This window comes from Gopherus evgoodei, chromosome 9 (genome assembly GCF_007399415.2).
Source record: "Gopherus evgoodei ecotype Sinaloan lineage chromosome 9, rGopEvg1_v1.p, whole genome shotgun sequence".
In the NCBI taxonomy this organism is placed as follows: Eukaryota; Metazoa; Chordata; order Testudines; family Testudinidae; genus Gopherus; species Gopherus evgoodei.
The window spans coordinates 32,188,199-32,212,130 of NC_044330.1; the positions used below are offsets into that span (position 1 = coordinate 32,188,199).

At 39.6% G+C, this 23,932-nt stretch overlaps 1 protein-coding gene across 4 annotated transcripts in view; it reads right to left on the reverse strand.

Moving 5' to 3' along the window:
- Positions 1-23,932, reverse strand: part of DIPK2A (divergent protein kinase domain 2A) — a 45,176-nt gene that overhangs the window by 18,064 nt on the left and 3,180 nt on the right. For 3 of the 4 annotated variants that reach the window (XM_030575836.1, XM_030575838.1, XM_030575837.1), the window contains exons 2-3: positions 9,517-9,820; positions 680-3,601 (exon numbers count right to left, since the gene is read on the reverse strand). In XM_030575836.1, coding sequence (XP_030431696.1) covers positions 3,270-3,601; positions 9,517-9,820 — 636 coding nt within the window. In that variant the 3' untranslated portion in view covers positions 680-3,269. Of the gene's footprint in view, positions 1-679; positions 3,602-9,516; positions 9,821-23,932 lie in introns of those variants that run through there. The other variant, XR_004002035.1, reaches the window with a different exon arrangement.

A 23,932-nucleotide genomic window follows, 5' to 3' on the forward strand; every position in this document is an offset into this window, starting at 1 on the left:
TCTATAGTTGCTGGAGTGTTTTGAATTGTATTCTTTTTGAATAAGGCTGTTTATTCATATTTCTTTTAAGCAATTGACCCTGTATTTGTCACCTTAATACAGAGAGACCATTTTTATGTATTTTTCTTTCTTTCTAAGACCTGTTGGAGTTTTTCTTTAGTGGGGAACCCCAGGGAATTGAGTCTGTGCTCACCAGGGAATTGGTGGGAGGAAGAAATCAGGGGGAAATCTGTGTGTGTTAGATTTACTAGTCTGACTTTGCATTCTCTCTGGGTGAGGGGGAAAGAGAGATTAGCTCTCGGTACTTCTGTTTTCCAAGGCTGAAAACAGGGAGGGTGAAATCCCTCTGTTTAGATTCACGGAGTTTGCTTCTGTTTATCTCTCCAGGAACCCAGGGAGGGAAGAAGGGAAGGGAAATAGTTTATTCCCCTTTGTTGTGAGACTCAAGGAACTTGGGTCTTGGGGTCCCCAGGGAAGGTTTTTGGGGGGACCAGAGTGCCCCAAAACACTAATTTTTTGGGTGGTGGCAGCTTTACCAGGTCCAAGCTGGTAACTAAGCTTGGAGGTTTTCATGCTAACCCCCATATTCTGGACGCTAAGGTCCAAAACTGGGACTAGGTTATGATAACTTGTAAACTGATCTTAAAGAACTAACTGATCTGAAAATGAAATTATGAGATAAGATTCTTAAAGTACTCTTTATTAATATCATTCAAAGTTGTAGAAACAACTTTGTGTAATATGAAGGCACAGGAAGACAATTTTGATAAAATATTCCAATTAAACAGTAACTTACAGTACAAAAGACAATTTTAATGCACATACAAACCCCAAATATCTCATTCAAAAATATTTCACCAAGAGTTCATCAATATTAATGGGCAATGACTCAAAATATAAATTGTCATTGTACAATAAATATCTGATAGGTGCAAATTGAACAAACTTTATTGCTTTCCACGTAAGTGTTTTCCCTGTAGGTTTTTTTTTTTCCTAATTCTAGATTCGTTTCCGAATCACCTTTCTCAATATATTTCAGAGGGAACTATAACCCTTAACCAAGTCTAACAAGGGACATTTGGTAGTTACAAAAACTACCTCAAGTACTAATCAGAAGCTGGCAGTGTTTTCTATTACCATTTAACAATCAAACAACTAAATCAGATAATGTGCAGGGTGTGTTTAAAAATCAACATCATTGATACAACAAGGCTTGCGTGGCAGCTAGTGTTATTTAATCTCAATTTTCAATGCATTTTCTGCAAATAAGTGTATTTGACAAAAAAGTAGTGTGAAGCCTATTTAAAGACTCATATCTGAAGGGAAAGAGGTTTGCAGCACAACTGTAAAACGGTCTTTTCCAACAGCAAAAAGGAAAATAAAAGCTGTAAGTGTCATATTAGCTTCTGAAAACAAAATTAAGACAAGTGAGCTGCAGTAAAGTATGACTACATATGCAAAATGGATTCAAAGTGAAAAATCTAGAGCTGTGCAAAACAGTCATTAATACACTCATCTAACAAGTGAGAAAATTTTTGCATTTTTATATAGCGGTATGTCCCCCAACCGCACTCCCCAGCTTTGAGAAAGAAGAACCAATCAGTACTGAATTACAATTTGCTTTTTCCTTTCACCCTGCTCCTACAGCAATTTTGGTATAGCAGCAATTTCCCTCTCTCTTTGCAGTAGTATTTGATAGCCATGCTGACTGTCATGAATGGTTGCGCATACCCTGCTCATTCCAAATTGTTTAATACCATGGTTTTGGTTAATTTACAACTATTACTTTTTTCCGTTTGTTACTGCTGCAGGCAAAAAACCAACCCATAAATATCCTACAAGTATTTGCTTGGGAGTCAAATTTTATGACACTTCAGGTAAACGAAACACTACAGTAGCTATTGTATAAACAAAATCAAAACCAAAAATCTTCCAAGAAAGTAAAGCATTTTGGTAGTGATTGCTCCCATAAATAAAAATTTGCATAAAACATCAATCTCAGGTTTACACTAACCATTAAAGGGACCATTTTTACTGCAATTCAAATAGTAAAACTTATTTCAAGGCAAGGTTTCTAGCAAGAACATGGCATAGTCAGTTTAACGACTAAACCGATGGATAAACATTCAGTAAAATTCTCTACATTGTGAATTCAGCAGAATTGTGAATGATAAAGAACAAATGCTAGCCTGCTAGGCATTTTCTTAAGTTTAAATCTGGATTTTCCTCAAGCACTATCTAGTAGCTTAAAGTTTCTCAAAGAGTAACTAAGGTCCCACTGAAATCTGAATTTTCACAATGGATTAGTATTACTACAGTACATGGTTTTGCTTTAGGACTAGTCTAGGGACTGATACACAACCATTTTCTTTGGTTTATGCTTTACTACACTGGACTAGTGATCTTATTTTTAACCTACCCTCAATTCCTACTGATTTTTCCTATATTCTCCCCTCAAGTTAAAAATGACTGTTTGCTCATACAAACGATTCCCTGTTGAATGGCTATGTGTACATACTTGCATGGAAGGTTGAAGTTTTGTACAGTAACTACATCATCAGGGATCCTGCAACACCAGAACTACAAAAATCAAATATGAATGTATTATGGTTCATATGACAGTGAGTCTGCTTTATGACAATATCCTTTTTAAAAATGTAATACACACAGTAAGATAGTTGTAAGAACTTAGATTAGACAGTAAATATGGGAATCCCGCACTCATAGTAATATACTGCACAATATTAAATAAAACTTGTTAAATCTGAAACAATGCAACAGACAACTAGATTTACCTGCATGTATGTAAATGCCATTTCAGTAAGATGTTTGAACACAAAAATGAGCACATATGACATCCGGAAAAAGCCTTTAAAACAGGCCATCAGTCTATTTGACTTTTCCAAGTAAAAGCATCAGTTTCACAAAATTGTGATACTAATGCAGTTTTATGTAAAGTACCCCTTGACAGACAAACTGTCAATTAAGCTATCACAGTCTTATCTCATCTGACTCGCTCCTGAGGCAATCAGGGAGAACAGTCAATAGTAGCTCAAGTTTTAATTAGATAAGTACCTTGTCTGTTTACAGAGGACCATCCTCTAAACACCATAACATTTTATGGCATTTATATAATTGATCAGACAGTTTAATTTTTTTTTTTTAAAAGTTTCTCTTTTGAATATGTGAGTTCAAAACCTCATTTTTCCATGTGTCTTTGCGATAGTGTTTTAGCCAGTGTTACAAAAAGGTGATTAGTTCACCATGAACTACCTCACATTATTACTTATTTGTGCAAGGTATTCACGTAGTTCTTTTGCAGCTTGGAATCTACCATATCGCTTCTTTGGGTTGGCACACTCATCCAGCAAGGCCTCAAGTCGGCCATCTTTGGCAATTTCAGCTGGAGGGTCATGAAGTAGTCCTCCAGAAGTGCCACGCCAGGTGGCATGTCTGGACAAAAGGTTCTGACAAATAGCATAGTAATTGTGGTCCACTGTGGCACGAGCACAAAGAATCTCTTTTGAGAAGGACAAGCAAGCTTCTTTATCACAGTCATCAAACTTGCTCTCGTACCATACATCCCAGTTTTCAGGTTTATCTGTAAAACAAAGAATGGCAAAATATCATGGGTGAGATGGAAGGAAAGCAGTAACTTTAATACAAAAATATGACTAAAAGCTTAGTTTAAAGGAAACCAGTAACTAGAGTCAGGAGCAAAAATAATAATAATAATAATAATAAAAGTTTATTTGCCAAAAAGAACATCGTTTCAGTAGACCTAAAATCATTCACAATTATGACCAAACTAAAGAATAGAAATGTCAAAACAAAACAGTTTTAACCCAACTCAATTTTTTTAATTTCAATTTTGGGTATTTTATTTTAACAAAAGCGAAGGAGGACGAGATTCACAAAACAGCATGAAGAGAAGTGAGCTGGCAGCGCCCTCCTTATAACTTTTAGCCCAGTGCTTAGGATGCTGATCTGAAATGTGGGAAATTCAGCAGAAGGAGAGTTGAACATGATGTGCAGAAGAGATTTGAACTTGCTCTCAAACAGTCTGTCTATACTACCCACTGGATTGGCGGGTAGTAATCGATCTATCGGGGATCGATTTATCGCATCTCGTCTAGATGCAATAAATTGATCCACAAATCAACGCCCATACTCCACCTGGGCAGGAGGAGTAAGCAGTATCGACGGGGGAGCCATGGCAGTCAACTCACCACTCTGAGGACAACCAGGTAAGTCAAACTAAGATACTTTGACTTCAGCAACACGAATAGTGTAGCTAAAGTTGAATATCTTAGATCATCCCCACCAGCGTAGACCAGCGCTCACATTACAGGAGGGTGCCTTAGCCACTGGGCTATAGGATATTTGGGTATGGGCCTCAATTTCTCCCCTTGAAACTGCTCTAGGTCTCAAAACTAATTAAAGTCAAAGTCACTGCTCCAGTGACGATTTATAGCCTCATGGTTAAGGCACCCCCTAAGGATGTGGGAGGTCCAAGTTAAGTCTCTGCCTGATGTCATACAAATAATATTTAAGCCATTATCCCTCAACTTTTCTAGTTAATTGCTAGCTAAATTTTTGTAAGGAAACCTTTTTTGCACATAAAATTTTTAGCTGTAACCTGCATTTCAAGAGTCCTTAGACGTATCTTATTAGCATTTCTATAAGTACAAAACTACAAGTTAAACTCTAAATCTTAAGTGGAATTATAAAGTAATGATATCTAAGGATCATTAGAAATGCTAAAATGCATCAGGCAGTGAACAGCAGGATGTTTATAATTACTCTACGGAATCTAGTTTCCCATTAAAAAAGACAAAAAGACACACTGATGGCTTTCTCCCCTAAGTACTATATTTTAGCTATATGACCCTTTAGAACTTCACTGGAAACCCAAAATATTGCAGATATAAAAGGGTGCTTAATTATAAATTTTTATGTTGTAGCTAAGCCTTGATTTCATCCCCCACAAATCATTTATATCTGAAGAAAAAAGTGACATGACTCCTCCTCCCTAGATAGCTGTTTTTTTTTCTGCTTAGAGCTAACTTAAAAAAAAAAGTGAAATCCAGAAAGTCATCCAGAGTTTGTGTAGGTGCATTAAGTGATAAAGAGTAAACAAATAGGAGAAATCAAACTTTCGACACTTTGCTCAGGTATACATAGCAGAACTCCTGACGAGTGTTGCAACAGTATCCTGGCAACCTTCCTTCTCTAGAGACTTCAGTCTAACAGAAAGTTTGCCTCTGACAAAAATAATTACCTCGATTACAAATGGGAAATAGCTGCCTTGAACGATTCAAGATTCAGCAGGATCCAGGAAACTGAGGGAGCTGCTGTAAGAACTGATATAGGACCAAGTTTCCCCCTGGAAGCTACATACTATTGCCTGGTTTGAGACAATTCCTCTTATTAGAGGGGGAATCAACTGTGTCTCCCCTCTTTTGGAGCCCTTAAGCACCTGTATTGCCTGATGTACACAGAAGACAAACCAGTGTTATTGGAAAGCACTCTCTGGTCTGATAGTTAGTTTACATTTATGGTGCACTTACACTGTTGTTCTGACAGCAAGCTACTAAAGGCCAAGGGATGGCTGTGATAAAAACACTGAAGTAATTATGAAAGTTAGACTCAAAAGATAAGAAAAAATAGATTCTGAAAAAATTGATTCAAATTTAGCTAATTAAATTCCCTCAAATTTGAGAGGTGAACAGAAAAATAAGAGTAGACACTCATATACTAAAGTAATTGGATTGGGGGCCTACAAACAAAAAGATTATGGACCCCATGTATGGATTTGCTATGGAAGCAACCCCAAACACTAATTGGGCCAGCCTTAAAATGTAGACACTTACTGTCACCTCAAAAGTATAAATATAAAAACTTCTTTACTGTCCCAATTTTCCAAAAAGGAAAACTAGACACTTTATTAACAAAGTGACACATGAAGTTTCCAATATATTTCCCTACACTTAAACATTACTGGGCTTGGGAGAGAAAAAAAAACCACAAACCATGTGTGCGCACGTCTGAGTTTGTGGAGTCAGTACTGAAACTGCAGGATATCCAACATATTGAAAAGGATTTATTGGCATCTCCTGCTGAGATTTGATCTAAATACATTATGAGAAATATGGACTAGTTAGTGTTATTAAAAAGAAAATATTGCTTTATATTGAAAGACTGCACAGAGTGGAAAATATAGTCTAGAAATTCAGTGATATTAATTGTATTTGCAAAGTTTGAAAATCCACACATCCCAGGCAAACAGGGCTACTGCTATGAACTCCTGTAGAATTTAAGTTTTTATTTTAAAGGATTCCAGTCCTTAGACTCGTAAAATTAACCTATTCAGCTGAAGAAATTATAAACCAATGTAATGCTGTCTAAGTCTACAGCCTGACTATTCCAATGCCTCTATTGCTACCTATGAGTTTCTGCAGCTTGCAAAAGATGGACAAATTTCACTCTTGCTATTCAGAACTCTGCATCAGAGTGTTACTGAAGAGATTCTGTCAATTTTTCTTGGCTGCTGCTTGGTTAAGTTCTGAGTTCAGCAGAGGTAGTCACTGACACTATTTACGGGAAATGAGGGCCAAAAGACAGTCTGGAACAATGGTAGGACAGACATCCTCTCTCATAGCAGCCAGGAGATTGGTGAGGGGTAGAATAGCAATGGCTTCTATCCTCACAGCAGCCTGGAGGCTCAGGATGGGTAAGCCAGAGGAACCAAGAAATTGAAACAGAACGTTCCTTCTTCATTATAGCTATTGGAGAGTTATTGGAGGGAAAGGATATCAAGTTAGATACCTATTAGCTGGAGGCTGTTATAAGTCAAGGGATAACTGGAATCCCAGCACTGTCCTTCACTCAGTAGCTGAGGGATGGAACCAGTTTGCTCCACCCCAAGTGTCACCAAGAACAGCGCAGAAGTAACCCCAATTCAGATGTTACATTATATATAAATAAAAGAGGAGAAGCTTTGCTGAATCAAGTAAAGAATGCAACAATGGGAAAAAACCACATGACTTGAGACTGAAGAAAAAGAAAGTTTGAAACACAGGAAAAACATTATAGGGAAAAGGTGGAGTGAAGCCACTTTGACCCAGGCCTGGTCTACACTATGCATTTAAACCGATTTTAGCAGCGTTAAACCAATTTAACAGCGCACCCATCCACACTACAAGGCCCTTTATATCGATATAAAGGGCTCTTTAAATCGGTTTCTGTACTCCTCCCCAAAAGAGGAGTAGCGCTAAAATCAGTATTACCATATCGGATTAGGGTTAGTGTGGCCACAAATCGACGGTATTGGCCTCTGGGTGATATCCCACAGTGCACCACTGTGACCGCTCTGGACAGCAATCTGAACTCGGATGCAGTGGCCAGGTAAACAGGAAAAGCCCCACGAACTTTTGAATTACACTTCCTGTTTGCCCAGCGTGGAGCTCTGATCAGCACGGCTGGCGATGCAGTCCCAAATCCAAAAAGAGCTCCAGCATGGACCATACAGGAGATACAGGATCTGATCGCTGTATGGGGAGACAAATCTGTTCTATCAGAGCTCCGTTACAGAAGACGAAATGCCAAAGGATTTGAAAAAAATCTCCAGGCCACACAGTACTGCGTGACAAGCGTAATGGAAAGCCAAAGAATCAAATGGATGCTCATGGAGGAAGGGAGAGGGTACTGAGGACTCCAGCTATCCCACAGTCCACAGCAGTTTCCGAAAACTATTTGCATTCTTGGCTGAGCTCCCAGTGCCTGTAGGTTCAAACACATTATCCGGCGTGGTTCAAGGTACTGCTCGTCAATTTACTTCCTCCCGCCACCACGTGAAAGAAAAGGGAAAGAAATTGTTTCTTGATTTTTCAGTGTCAACCTACGTCTACTGAATGCTGGTGGTAGACACGATGCTGCAGCAGTGAAGAGCAGTATCCGCTCTTCTCCCCTCCCCGGTGGGGGACGGTACAATATGACTGCTATCCGTCGTCACCATCAGCCCGTGAGTGCTCCTGGCTGGCCTCAGGTGAGGCTGGCCGGGGGCGCCTGGGTAAAAATAGGAATGATTCCCGGTCATTCCCAGTAGATGGGACAGAACGGCTGGTAACCGTCCTCATCATAGCAACTGGGGGCTGAGCTCCATCAGCCCCCTCCCTTTCCTGTGTAAAGAAAAGATTCTGTACTGCCTGGACTATCATAGCAGCGGGATGCTGGGCTCCTCTCCCCTGCACCGCTTAATGTCCTGCCTGGACTGTCATAGCAGTGGGAGGCTGCCTCCCCCTCATTTTATCTCACTGTTTCTTATTCCTGCATTCTTTATAACTTCATGACACAAATGGGGGGGGACACTGCCACAGTAGCCCAGGAAGGTTGGGGGAGGAGGGAAGCAACGGGTGGGGTTGTTGCAGCGGCACCCCCCCGTGAATGGCATGCAGCTCATCACTTCTGCGGGATCTGACACTGAGCAACTGTGCTCTCTGATACACTGGTTCTCTAGTACACTTGCCCCATATTCTAGGCAGGACTGACTATTTTTAGAAACCATAAAGGAGGGACTGACTCGGGGAGTCATTCCCATTTTTGCCTTTGAGCCCCCGGCCAATCTAAGCCAGGGGCACCCATGATAGCAGCAGACGGTACAGAACGACTGATAACCGTCTCTGCTATCATGCAAAAGCAAACGAATGCTGCTGTGTAGCCCTGCAGTAACGCCTCTGTTAGCGGTATCCAGTACACATACGGTGACAGTAAAAAAAAAAAAAAAAAAAAAAAAAAAAGCTGAATGGGCTCCATGGTTGCTGTGCTTTGGCATCTGCCAGGGCAATCCAGGGAAAAAGGGTGCGAAATGATTGTCTGCCGTTGTTTTCCCAGAGGAAGGAATGAGTGCCGATATTTACCCAGAACCACCCGCGACAATGATTTTTGCCCCACCAGGCACTGGGATCTCAACCCAGAATTCCAAGGGGCAGGGGAGACTGCGGGAACTATGGGATAGCTACAGAATAGCTACCCACAGTGCAATGCTCCGGAAATCGATTCTAGCCTCAGACCATTGATGCACATCGCCGAATTAATGTGCTTAGTGTGGCCGCGTGCACTCGACTTTATACAATCTGTTTTACAAAACCGGTTTATGTAAAATCGGACTAATCCCGTAGTGCAGACGTACCCCCACTAAAAAAAGATTGCAATAACTACTTTTAAGCATGATTAGCAGGCATCAGGTAATTTTGCCCCCCCACACACACACACTTTGTGTTTTTGTACAACAGGAATACAAGCAATATAGGATTCAAGTGATTCTTGTATATACCTGAGCATCTGTTAATTTTGATTTCTACAAGTATGTGAAAGTTCTATAGTTTTGTTATGAAGCTAATTCTCCAAATAGTGTAGTAATTGAAGCTCCTGTTTCAGAAACTCACAACAGCTTCATATCCTTTTAAGACAAATTGTAAAACATGAAGCAAGATGGACATGAGAGGAAGAACTTACTCTGTTTGATTAATCTTTTGTCTGCCACCAGAACATTTTCTGCATCTACAATGATAACTTTCCCATCTCTAGGACCAACTGCAAAGTTGTCAAAGCTGACATCAAGGAGGTAGAGTGCAAATTCAAAGTCATTGTTTGTCAGTTGTTCTGCTATTTCCATTAACTGCCAGGCCAGGTCCACTCGTTTTTCCCATGGTGCATTGAAGTAACTCCACAATTCTTCTCCAACATAGTTGACGGCAACCATTCTTCCACATGCTCCCAGGTACTTTGCAAATGGCCAGCCCTCATCAGATGGAAAACTCTGCATATGAACAGATTTTTTATTTTTTTTTGTTAATAGTGAGTAAACAAAGGAACACCAATATATTTTAACAGGCTGAAATGTGTGCAAGATTGAAGACTATTGAGACTCATATTTACAACAGGTGATTACGCTTATCAGAACACATTTTTGCATTTTGATACCATTAAGAATACCTACATATACTATTTCTAAAACTAGCATCTAGCTTTTGTATGCATATTTTCCTATGTCAGAATTGATTATCTTTTGCCTTTGGTGTTTTATATACTGTGACTCCTGCTATGGCACTAATGTGATCATATTTTTTGATAACATTACTTTGTTCTGTAACCCAGGTCTTTAAATAGAAGCTTATGAACTATTTGCTTTGTGTTGTATATACATTAAGTTCCTCTTATTAATTAGACTTCCTCTCTTTTGCTTTCCCTTTTGTTTCTTCCAAATCCGATAGGATTCTTGTTGGTCTTCCTTGAAGACCTTACAGAAAAAAAATTAACCAATATTTTAGTATACAACAAAATTTAGGATGTTCTGTTCTTCCGTTTTCCCTTAATCCTCCATCTTAGTTTATTTCAATGTATGCAAATTTTTAAAATGGAAATAGTAATATGGATAGTATTATGTAGTACAGGCTCTCAAGAAAACAACAACTGTCTAGGTCAGGGGTTGGCAACCTTTCAGAAGTGGTGTGCCGAGTCCTCATTTATTCACTCAAATCTAAGGTTTCGCGTGCCAGTAATACATTTACATGTTTTTAGAAGGTCTCTTTCTATAAGTCTATAATATATAACTACTGTTTTATGTAAACTAAATACAGGTTTTTAAAATGTTTAAGAAGCTTCATTTAAAATTAAATTAAAATGCAGAGCCCCCTGGACCACTAGCCAGGACCCAGGCAGTGTGAGTGCCACTAAAAATCAGCTTGCGTGCATGCCGCCTTTGGCACGCATGCTATAGGTTGTCTACCCCGGTCTAGGTAGTAAGGGCATACTGAAAACAATAAAAAAGTTGTTAAACAATTTGTGCATGTTTGGGTATATTTCATGCAACTAAAAATATCCAAAAATCCACAAGACCAAGATGAGCTACTTAACACTTCTGCAAAGAAGAACTGAATACGAGGCATCGAGAAAATCCAAAATTAATATTAAAGGTCAGAAACTGAATTATAGACCTCGCACTCACTGAGAATAAGCACACTCCAGTCAAAATTTGACTAGTTCTAAAATATTAGTTGCAAGTGCTAATATACCTCTAGCACCTCTACCATAACTACGTCACCAGATAGTGATAAAAACATCAGTTTCCTTGAATGGAACTATTATGCAGCAGCATCTAAAGTTGCATTGCATTACTGATTTCCGTTTAATAGGAACTTTAAACCTCTCTTTTGTAAAAGTCTCTGAAATCCAGCACAGCACAGCCACCACCACCCCCCAGTTCAGGGGAGGAGGTGGTGTACCAGTCAATTAGATAGTTCTCTGAACTCCAGCTCTCTCTCAAGCTCAGATTCCAATGCAATTCACTTCTCTTCTTATATAGTTCAGGTCATGAATCCCAACCCAAAAGACACTCAGGGAGGAGCTGCTGGATACTTGTCCCAGCCCCCACCTCATTTAAAGTAAGTTATCAGAGAGCTTACACAGTCATTTCAGGCAGAGAACCCGGGCCTCTAACATGACAAACCCCAATCTTATCCACTGCATCAAGATGCCTTTCAGAGTGACACAAAACAGTCTGCTTAGTCTCTCTCTAACCACTATAAAACACATTCCTCAGAGTCAGGGATGGTGATCAGGAATCCTGGATTTTAATATAATCTACTGCAAAGGTTTCCCACTAGGAAAGTGAATGTCAAGTCCTCCTTCAGCAGCAGGCCATACAAGGGTCTTGCAATTACTTTGCTTTTTGAGCTGCCAAAAGGTCTATGCTACAGATCTGAAGGTGATTGACCTATGTGGGGGAAAATACATGAGATTCATATATGGAAGACCTCAAAATATTTGTTTTAACTTAACTATGGGAAGAAATCACCAAAATACACATTTCAGCCATTAGGAACAATGTTTGCTTGTATAATCTATTAGTCAGAGTATGTGTTATGCGCACACACACACCCCCAATGTCCAGTCCAAAGAAGATGCAAATCTGATAGGCTCTTGAGGTGAGAGCTGTCTCTTTAAGACAAGCTGTAAAGAGTGATGCCTTTAGCTTTGGAGGTCACTGGTTGTCCTTGGCTTAGTGTTGGCCAAGATGGCAGCTGTCACACTCACAGGTATCCCACCTTGTCAGTTGAAAGCTGAGAGATATGCTTCATCCTGGCAGGGATAAAGCACCCCGAGGAAGGAGAAACAATAAGCAGACCTGCTGGGGTAATGCACACATGAAGTCAGTTGCTGCAACTTGTCCTGGTTGTATCCAGAGGTCCATGAGAAGCTACAGAGTGTTTCAGGAAGCAAGTAACAACAGACTTCTTTAGATGTTCCCTCCAGCTAACAGTTTATGTCATCAGTACTAAACATGAAGGGTTGCTCTTAGCATACTTACTTCCAGTAACTTTAAAATGGGGATAAAGTTTATGGCAACGCTACAGAGCTTACAGGGGCGTAGTTACAGTAACTCCTCGCTTAACATTGTAGTTGCCATATATACCTGAACATAAATCGGTTCATTTATAAGCCAACCCCCTCCCCCCAAAATGGAGACGTAAACAGGGAAAAAAATTATGACCCGTTTATAAACCGACCCTATAATTCAGGGGTCAGCACACTTTGGCTCCTGGGCCATCAGGATAAGCTGCTGGTGGGCTGAGATGGCTTGTTTACCTCAAGCGTCCCAGCGCCAGCTGCTTACCCTGACGGGCCGGGACAGCAACTGATGGAGACCTTTTTTTTTGGGGGGGGGAAGCTGTGGGTCAGGGGAGTAACCCCTGTGGCCACTTCCCACATGACCCCACCCCTAGCCCAGGACCCCCACACTCTCATCCCATCCCTTCCCACCTTATCTGGGGAGGGCCAGGGGAGGATGTCTCTAGCCTGGCTGGAGCTGCAGCAGGCTGGGCAGCGTGGCCGCAGCCTGCTCTGGTGGGCCAGACCAGGCAGTACAGCCACAGCATTTTCCAGCGGGCTCGGCCGGGTGGCACAGCCGTAGCATGTTCCAGTGGGCCGGGAAGCGCAGCCACAGCCTGCTCTGGGGGTTGGGGCCGAGCGGCATGGCTGCAGCTGCTTCGGAGGCTGGGGGGAAGAGCAGTGTGGCTAGATGCGGAGAGACTCTGACCCTACCTCTTCCCTTCTGGTTCTATTGGCTGTGCTGCCTCTCCTTGCTCCCTCTGTTGGGGGGAGGGGCCGTGTCCTACCTCTCCCTCTCTATATCTGTTCATAAGCCGACCACCTTCCCTGCTGCTTCCTTTTTTAATTAAAAAAATTTGGCTTATGAACGAGTATATAAATGCTACTATAAGTCAAACGATATTAAGTGAATCCAATTTCCCCATAAGAATTAATGTAAATTGGGCGGGGTGGGGGTTGGTTCCAGGGAATATCTTTTGTCTGGCGAAAAAATTCTCTCTACACACACACACACACACACACACACACACACACACACACACACACACACACACACACACACACACACACACACACACACACTTTTAAACAATTTAATACTGTACACAGCAATGATGATTGTGAAGCTTGGTTGAGGTGGTGAAGTCAGCAAGTGGGGTATTTCCCAGGGAATGCCTTGCTGCTAAATGATGAACTAGCTCTCAGCTGAGCCCTCAAGGGTTAACACATTGTTAATGTAGCCTCACGCTCTACAAGGCAGCACGAATGGAGGGAGGAGGCACAGCATGGCAGAGAGAGAGACACAGAGACACACCATGTGAGAGTGTGAGTGCTGACCACTCCAAGTACACTGATCTATTTAAATAGATCAACAAGTTGAGACAACAGCTGCTGCCAGCAAGCTCCTTCCATCCTGAGCCCTGTTGTGTCACCCCGCCCCCAGCCCCGCTCCCTTCCCTGCTCTGTGGAGATGAGATACAGGTACAAGGGGAAACCATGACATTAGCAGCCCTCTTCCCCTTCCCTCTCACCCCCCCCACCCCACAGCAGGCAGGAGGCTCCCAGTAGCAGCTCCAAGGCAGAGGGCAGGAGCAGCACACAGCAGTGGGAGGAGGGACAGCTGAACTGACAGGCAATTGATAGCCTGCTGGGAGGCTGCCGCACAAGGAACTTAGGGGAGCTGATAGGGTGCTTGCAGGTCCACCTTGGTTCCAAGCCCCCACCAGCTAGCTCCAACCGGCTGCTCTTCCTGCAAGCAGTGGACAAAGCAGGCAGCTGCCAAATGACAACTTTAAAGGAGCATGTTCTCTAATTGATCAATAAAACAATGTTAACCAGGCTGATGTTAAGTGAGGAGTTACTGTAAGCCAATGGGAGGCAGCTCTTCCATCAACTGAGGCTATGTCTACACTACAACTTATGTCAACAAAATGTATGTTCCTCAGGTGTATGAATAAGTCACCCTTGAGAGATGTACATTACATGGACCTAAGCACTGGTGTAGACAGCACTATGTGAGCAGGAGAGCTCTCTCTCGTCGGCATAGTGTCTTCACCATGTGTGCTGCAACGGCGCAACTGTACCAATACAGCTGCAGCACTGTAAGTGTAGACATGCCTTTAATTACTCCAACCCCCATGAGCAGTGGTAGCTTTCCCGCCAACATAGCACTGTCCACACTGGCATTTAGGTTGGTGCAACTTATGTTGCTTAAGGAGTGGGTTATTCACGCCCAATAGTGACATAACAAATACTGACAAGCTGCAGCATATACATAGCCTTTTCGAAACACATCACAACCTCTCTTTCCCTTAAGGATCGTCAGCACAGTCAGAAGCAACTTCAGCATTAGTTTCTTCCTGTAACTCCCAAGCAGTAGGAGCACCTTTGCTTATCTACCAAAGTCCATGAAAACAAAATAAAAATAAAAACTAGGAAATTATCAAAGATTAGATTTAGTGACAGAGTTGCACCAGGATGAAGCCTATCCACCCAATGCCTGAAAAGCATGGAAACATTAAAATTAAAATAAAAGACTTGGGCATTCTTTTCAGCTTCATATTGTTATCAATAGCATTACAGGCACACTCATACTCTTATGTTTTCACTTCCACCTTCAAATGCATGCCAAAAAGTAATATGTTTCCTAAATTAACTCAACTTGAATATGAGAGATATGTCAATATTAAAATTAACTCAACTTGAATATGAGAGATATGTCAATATTAAAAGCATGAGATCACTGTTCAAGTTTCATGTTTTGAGTGCAAGTTTGATGCAGCGAGGATACAAGTTCCTTTTTGGTATCTGTTAGAGAGGGAAGCCTTATGGAGTACGTTACTGACAGCCCTGTAGTCAATATGTATGTGTAAAGGAATGCACAACTTCACTTATTTCCATGTTTTTAGGTTCTGGGTGAATAGGGTGCATCCTGATGCAAAGAAAACTGTCAATAAATAGCTTTTGTTTACTATACCTACGGATTTTTAGATCCTTATGGAGACTCTAATCTTGACTCAATTAAGACTAAATGCCATATCATCATCATCAATATTTATATTACCATAGTGTCTAGAAGCCCGAGTCATGGACCACTTAAACAGGGATTCAACCTTTGTTTCCTTTCTATAAGAACAGAATACCCTTCCCCTACCCCCCCCCCAAATTACGGGACTAATTTTGAGTAAAGAATAGGTTTTCTTTGAATTTACAAGTAAATCCTTTAGTTTAAATTAAAATTGAACCCTGGGTCCTTTAAGAAATTTAGAAATCTTCAATTTTCAATTTGTCCTGAACAGAACACCACAGACTCTTCAAACTTTCCATATAGTTTGAAATCTCTTGTGTACTGGCTACATTTGACATAAATCAAATAATTAAGTTATCTATTGTATATAACTGCTATTACACAAGTTACAGATAGGCTCAGGTAACTCTTAAGTGGTGCCATTATAAGACTGAAAGTACACTAACAACTAGCCTCCATTCTGCCTCTACACTGGGATTCAGAAGTCTACCTGAACCCCACTTTACAGAGCATGTCTCACTAATAGTCCTCCAAGCCAATAATTAAAAATTAAGGGTTAATTTAACAAGTGTGCTTGAACTGGTTTGCAGTGCAAAGCAGCAGCAAACACAGCTTGGCTGACTGGTGTAATCTGGCTGCTTTGGTGTACTGGTGAATTTATTCTTACACTGTATCAACCATATATATTTTTTAATTGTATCTTCAAATCATAAAAAAATATTGCATAGTTGCATATTCTCTGGGTTTCTTGATTAGTATCCTACATTAAATTTAATAGTTAAAAAACTAAGGAAATTCCCAAACAAAAACATCTATGTTGAAATGAAGTAAAGACTAAGAGTACATCTCTTTTAAATGGTTAAAAAAAAATTAAATTAAAAAAACAAACAAACAAACACCAGTTTCCTCAAATCTAGGACTACAAACACGGAAGTGTCTTAAATATAATCATTATCACTACACAGCATCACTACAGGGTAAAGTTAAAGTTGCCTGGATGTCTTAGCTGTATTTCCATACTGTATCATGTTTGGATTTCTTTGAAGGGCATCCATAGCTGTTAGATAGGAAGGGTGGCTTACTACAAATAGCACTGGACTAGGACTCTGGAAACTTGACTCTGCCAATGGTCTGCTGCGTAACCTTAGGTAATTTACTTTACCTCTGTGCTTCTATATCCTCATTTATAAAATTTGGATAGGATACCTACATCCTTTATAAAAGCACCTTTGACTCTACAGATGCAACACTGTAAGGGCTAGGTATTATTATTTCATGACATCATTACAGGGCAAAATTAAGATTCTACTTGTGTGAAAGGGCCAGTTATATTGATTCAGGGCTTGAGAAATCCAATCATCCACTAATAGATGGCAAGCGAATTGCTGGATTATAGGGTTTAAGACATTAACGCCTGCAAAATGTAAGCCCTTTTAGGTTCTAGACTTATGATTGGGAAGGTAGCCTTCCTAAATGTGAAGGAAGCGTAAACCAATGCAGTGCTGTCTTCTTGATTTTATAGACATTTTAACATTTGTTGCCGTTTCTGCTTTTGCTAAACACCACGAAAATGAAGTTAACAAAAGTCTCTGGGCAATGTCATTGCTGCTTTAACTCTGGATCACAGTAAATACCAAGATTCAGTCTGCTGTTGCAGCAGGAAGGTGGAGCTAATTATTCACAGGACAGGCCCTGCTCCTCCTCCCACTCCACCTCAACTATACTGAGAAAGAGCCAGGGGAGGATTAATGTAAGGGATACCTCACAACACTGCAGCTGCCAGGAGGCTCTCAAAGAGAGGAGACAGCTCCTTCTCCCTTCCAGCAGCTGTGGGGATCGTGGAGCTACAAATTCATAGTATACCTACCACAGATGTCCATAAAAGAGCCAATAGTTTAGTCCTGGGTCAGCATATGTAAGAATCTTGGGACACTCTCCCTTTCCCAGTAGCTCAGATAAGAGAAGCAGGGGCTGGCCCTGTGCTACTTACTAAGAGGTTGCCCCTGAATCTCACTGCTAAGCTAGTCCATCCTTAATCTTCTACAGTCAACATTTGGATTGTATACACACATGGTAAATTTCTCCAGTCCCACTCTAATGCATCTGGATCTGCACTCTACTGTAGACACTGTTCTTAACCTAAATTTACTCATATTTAACAAAAAAGAAATTTTAGCAGTTTGTGTTCAATTCTAATTTACACAATTTAAATGATTTTAATAGATTTTCACTAAGTACAAGACATTTTATCATTGTGTAATCATTGAAAAGGTTCTAAGAGAGTTTCCACTTTAGCCATGAGTTCAGCCCCATACTCAATGTTTTATAAAGAAAAGCTGACACAGAATTCTAATAATGGTTTTACTAATACCATATATATACAGAGGCAATACCTCCTCCCTACTCCTATTCTAGAGTCCCCTGCTTATACATCCAAGGATCACTTTAGTTCTCCTAGCCATAGCATCAAACTAGTTTTCAAACCCTACACATACTTACTATGAGGTTCAGCATGATCAGTGCCTCATGCAAGAGATTCTAGTACTGGCTTGGTGTATTTAAAAAGTGAATCTTTCAAACACAACCACACATCATATTGTAAAACAGATATATTTATATCTTTGTGGCAACAAAACGATCTTCTGACAAGAAGAGTAGATGGACTCCTGCCAACATCTGCACATGTACAAACAAGCTCTCTGCTTCAGGCTCCTTTCCAACTGGCATGTAATAGCCACATCTACACTTTATTACCCAAATCATTAGCACAAGAAGGGTATTTAAAAAAATATGTACAAGTGTCATATTCAGCAGTTTTAGATTCACTGTGATTTTTGACAAGAATTGTTAACTGGAGTGACGATTTGTCCTCTTTTTAAGCAGAGGTGTAACTTTTGGTACTTCATTACCTTTTGAAAATATTTGCATAAAGAAATTATTATGTCTGCTACAACAAGAAAACAAATCTCACTTTGTATTGTTTTAAGAGCCAAAAAATGCATACAATAGGATTCCCATTGCACATGTTTAGCTACTGTTAGAAACAAAAGCTAAAATAAAAAGGTTGCTAAAATCTTTACCTACTGAACTATAAATAGCACAGTTCTGAACCAAATGCTTGAATTATTAGTATTAGATACACCTATATAATTAAATATTTATATAGGTTTGAAAGCAAGCTTACTGTCAGATCTGCAGCTAAACAAAATAGGGTTAGCATGAATCTAAAAAGCTCTTCTGCCCATAGCTCAAAAACAGCTACTTGGTTATAAAGTGTGCAACTTTAAGACACTTACTAGCACACATTTTACACTCAGTCACGATAGCAGACCAGAGAAAAGTGTTTAATCAGCTCTTTAACAGGCTCATTTTTAATACAGAGTCACTAACAAAAATTAGGACTAAGGCAATATATAGCGTAAGAGAATATATTAGTATTTTTCCACCTGTAAAGAAATTCTCATTCTATGAGTGAAGATATGTATAACAGTCAACTGATAAAAAAAAGATTGAGTCAGTTAACCTGCTGGAACAACTCATTTCCATTATTCCTGCTGACATCCAAGACATTCCACCGAACAATTTAAATGTTCCTAATCACACTTCTTAATAGCAGTGGGAAACTCACTTTCAAGCACTATTTTAAAAAAGAAGAGACTATAAAAAGAATACTTATTTTTGGATAAGGTAAATATTATGTTAGTCCAGAAAAGATGTCGTTATTTATTTCATTAATTTACCTCACCCAAGTGTAATCTACAATACAGTGCGGTTTTGTCCATCCCCTTCAGGAACAGAAATCAAGTACTCCATTGCAACTTTGCCATAAGCCCTATGTAGGTGGCATCACAGTGTTGCACTGACCTTGGAGCACTTGTCGCTTGCAATGAGGAAGCTACGTTGGTGTAATTTCACTGATACAAAAACATAGCGTAGTACATGGCTTCTCTACAGAAACTACCGGTAAGTCAGGGGCCACTAGAATCCAAGGTTCTTAAGGATATCAAGAAAAGCAAATCTGTGGACAAAGTCTCTTGCTTTTCAAGGAGAAGATCTCATTTCAAATTTTGCAAAAGCTAGAAAATACCATGGATAAAACTCAGAGCAATGAAAAACAATCCTGATTCTTACGTCTGAAAGTTATTCTTACATAAGTTAAACTCAGTGGTACGTGTTTTGGGGTCTTTAGAGGTAAATGTATGTGCTTGAAGCTGCCACAGAAGAAATAAATGCCAGATTCACCAATCTCCACTCACTTAGCTTCCATGCTTGGATTCTGCCTATACAGCAGTATAAAAATGGATAGTCTCTTGAACCACTTTACAGAGTTACTAGATGAGGAAGAAAAGGAGTGCATATATCAATGACTGGCACAAAAACATCAACTCCAATCCAAAAACATCAATTCCACACATAAGTGTGTATGCCTGTTAACAAAGCTTTAACCATCAAGACATTAGCCTTTCAAGATGGTACTTTTTATTTAAAAAACAAAAACAAAAAAAAACCACTGATATTGTGACTTTTTCCCACAAGCCTGCCCAAATAAGCCCTCCCCGCCCCATATGCAACAAAGCACATTAAATCACTTGATAAAGGTATGAATGAATGGCCCAAGCAGAGACTCTCCCTCAGATTATCTACTCCACACACCCATTTGATAGGGTGCCTAGGACAAAGTTCCATGGATATAGTGATATGCTCCCATTCTGCAAGAAGCTCTGCATTGTAAAGGTACGTGGATGAGATCCATATTTAGGATTTAAGACAGCACTGATCAGCTCTAGATTGCAAGCCTGACAATTACCACCCATAATATTTTGGAATCAATTTTCATTTGAGTTTGAAACAAGTTAGATACCCTCTGTTCTGACTCAGTCTTATCTGGTTGTAACAGTATCATTTTAATTGATATTAAGGCTAAGACTAAACTAAACAGAAAAAAAAGAGAGGCCAACAGACTGACATTAAAAACTATTAAAATAAAAAAAACAAGCAATCTTAGGATTTGTTCAGAACAAGCAAAATACAAACAAATACCTGTAGACACTCACAGCAGCAACAATTTTTATTGTAGGGCATGTCTACACTTACATAGCTGCAGAGGCACAGCTGTACTAGTACAGCTGCACCATTACAGCACTGCACCACTGCAGTGCATATGTTAAAAGACACTCTATGCCGACAGGAGAGAGCTCTCCACCTGGCACAGAAGACACTCCCACAAGTGGCATAAGCTATGTTGGTGAAAGAAGCTCTCTCAGCGACATAGTGCTGTGCAAACGAGTGGTTATGTCAGTGTAACTTACATTGCTCAGGGGGATAGAATATTCATACCCCTGAGCAATATAAGTTTTGCCAAAATAGGAGATATTGTAGACATAGGGTTAGTTTACCTGCCAGTTTTAGACTATAGCCTGAAACTGAGAAAGCCACAAGTTTTCCAGTTAGACAACCAAAATGTCTGCTAGCAAACAGATTAAGTCAAAATTATTATGACATCCTGACTAAAGGAATAAAAAGATTTATTTGTGTAGAGGCAGAGTGCAGATATTCATACAGGTAAAAAAAAGCAGCCCATCAATTTTTGAAAATGAGTTCAGTGTTTCATGTCACTATGTAGCTGTTTGTAGATAAAAGGCTGTACTAAACAAACACCTGTCACTAAAAACTGTGGGGCAATAACTAGAATTGTTTTTGTTGCCACACAGAAATGAAACTCAATTTACAATCTTAGTCTTAGACTGGAAGGAAACAAACATTTATATAAAATGTATGTTAAAATATCAGTTTCAGCTATAAAGTAGGATTTATTAAAATGCTTGCCTATGTATTTCAAGCAAGGGCTGTTTTGTTTTTAAACAAAATAGACAAGTAAAAATTTTTTAGTTGGAGATGTAAAAAATATTTATGAAAGTGTTATCAATAAAGTTTATATTTTGAGGGTCTAAAATTTTTTCTTCAACCTGCCACATAAGTGGATGAAACATGCAACTTCTAACCAGAAAATCCTTTCTTATTGTTTAATCACAGAACATATTATGGAAAAGTCAGTGAAGCTGATAATACTGTTTTGGTACTCAGAAGAGATGTGAAACTGTACCAAACCATATGCAGGTGTCCTGCAATTTGTTGTACTATAAAGATTAGCATGAACGAGTGAATCAAAAATAGAGTCAGTCTACAAAAGCTTGTTTAAGATGTACTAATAAGGATTAAGTAAAATCCTGCTACTGCAAAAAACATTAGTATTTTCACACTAGACCTCAATAATTAAATTACGTAAGTAGTGTTTCCTTAACTTCTATGACTTGTACAGAAGTGTACCATGCTTAACTGAAGGGTAAAGTAGACCTTCAAACTCACTAAAGCAAAAGCTGTCAGTCAGTTGTGACAGTATGCACTTCATAAGCATTGCCACTTTAGGAGTAATCCATATGCCAAATAGGCTTCCAGCTAAGCTTCCAGTCTCTGATAAAAAGTTTCATAATCCCTAAATCACTAGATTTAGTAGATGATTAAAGTCACCTTTTCCATTATAAATCTAAGTTCAGTGCCTAAACGTTTATATATAGTTACAGCTATAAGTTAATGAAAAAGCACAGATCAGTAAGGCACAGATCTGAGACTGAAAGCATTTCCTCCACCTGAAGATGGAATATGCTTTTGTGCATATTAAAATTAAGCAGAGACAGTTTTTCAGGGGATAGCCCATAGAACACCATTTGGTAGAGTCTTCCTTTGTACTGGCTGGCAACAAACAGCTAACATTGATTACTATTGTTAATCACTTCAAAGTTTTTATTTACAACCGGGGGAATCCTCCAAGAAGAGGAAATTCTTAGAACAAATCTCCAATTCCCACTCCTTCCTTACCCACTGTAATCAAAACAAGTACTGAATATTTTAGCTTTATAAAATAAAAACCTCCAAACCTTTCAACACATCTGAAAGCAGCACAACTTTACTTCTTACAAAAGTAAGAAGGATCTCCTACATGCTGCTGTCACAGTACAAGTTTCATGATAGAGAAAACGGAAATTCTTATCTATATTTTTCCCCAGTTAATATTCTTCTGATAACTGCACTTATCAAAATTGAAAAGAGTAAAGTGAAAGCTAGATGTGAAGTCTAGTTAATTCAAAAAAAGTTAACATAAAAACATTTGTTACGTTCCAAGTCAGAGTGACGTAGCTTCTTATTTATTATTTGAAAGAGCATCCAACTTCAACAAGATTTCCCAAAGATCTAATTTTATGAACTTTCAATACCGCTGAAACTAAAACTGGACAGAATTACTCTAACAGACTGTTTTCTGATGGAGAATGCCAATTCATAGAATTCGAAACATTTTGCAGAGACAGTTCAATTTTGACAAAGCTGCAATCAAACACAGATAGAGTTCCAGTGGAAGCATCTTGCCAGCCAGCCTGACAGACTGACCAGAAGCTGAAAATCTGGAAGCCCTGGGAGTCCCAGGTCCTAAGCTCTCCAACAGCTCACCAGGCAGGCTGCCCTCAAATCCCAGCTCCCAGAATCCCATTTCCTATGCACCTTACCAGGTGGTATGATGGGCAGCTGGAAGCCTTGCAAGTAGTGGCTTCTAAGCTCTGAGGTTCCAGCTCTTCAGCAGCCTAAAGTTCCAAAAGTCAGCAGCTCGACAGCTGTCTGCCAGATGGATTTCCCAGAGCCAGTACTCCATTCCCTTTTAGAAACAATCTGAAAATGTTGGGGGGCAGGGAGGGTGTTCCAAATGATAACAAAACTGTTTCAAATATCAAAATCCTCCACAAAACAGAATTATTTTTCCTCTTCTCAGATCAAGTTAAAGAGATGGCCAACAACATATGCTGAATTAAAGGCAATGTGTGCTTTTTGTGGGCAGCATGTCATGTTTAATTCCTCAGATATGTACTGACACTAACTTTAGTCTTCCACATGGTTAAATTTATCTACACAATACTGGGTAAAACACATGAATTCAGCTAGCTAAGTTACCATCTCCATCCATCCTCTAATCATAATTCGAAAGAGAAAATTCAGTGCAACACATACATATTAGTATCTAATTCACAGAAAAGGTCAAGTTGTCATCAGTAAATAAGATCAACAGGACATAGGGAAAGATTTGTTTTCACACTATTCCACATTCACTGGTTTCTGTCCTCAGGACAGTTTCTCTCTGGAAAGTTGCTTTTAAAAGCAAAAACAAAGTTATAGAATTGTACAAGTTACTGAATTCTAGCACTATAAAGTAATCAAAATCTGAAAGCTTGTTTCCTTTAGAGTAAAATCCAGGCAACTGGGAGGGGAAAAAAATCTTAGTAAATCTATGCCTACTCTACTCACTCTTGTCATGTGGATTTTTACAGAGTATCTCATGATTAACAGGCCACATCATTTATAGAAACCTCCAATACAGAACTTATCCAGAAATCTCAAGTTACTATTTTTAGTGTGGCTACCTATGTGTAAAGTGTTGAGAGATTTCATTATTTTAAACTTGATCTGCAA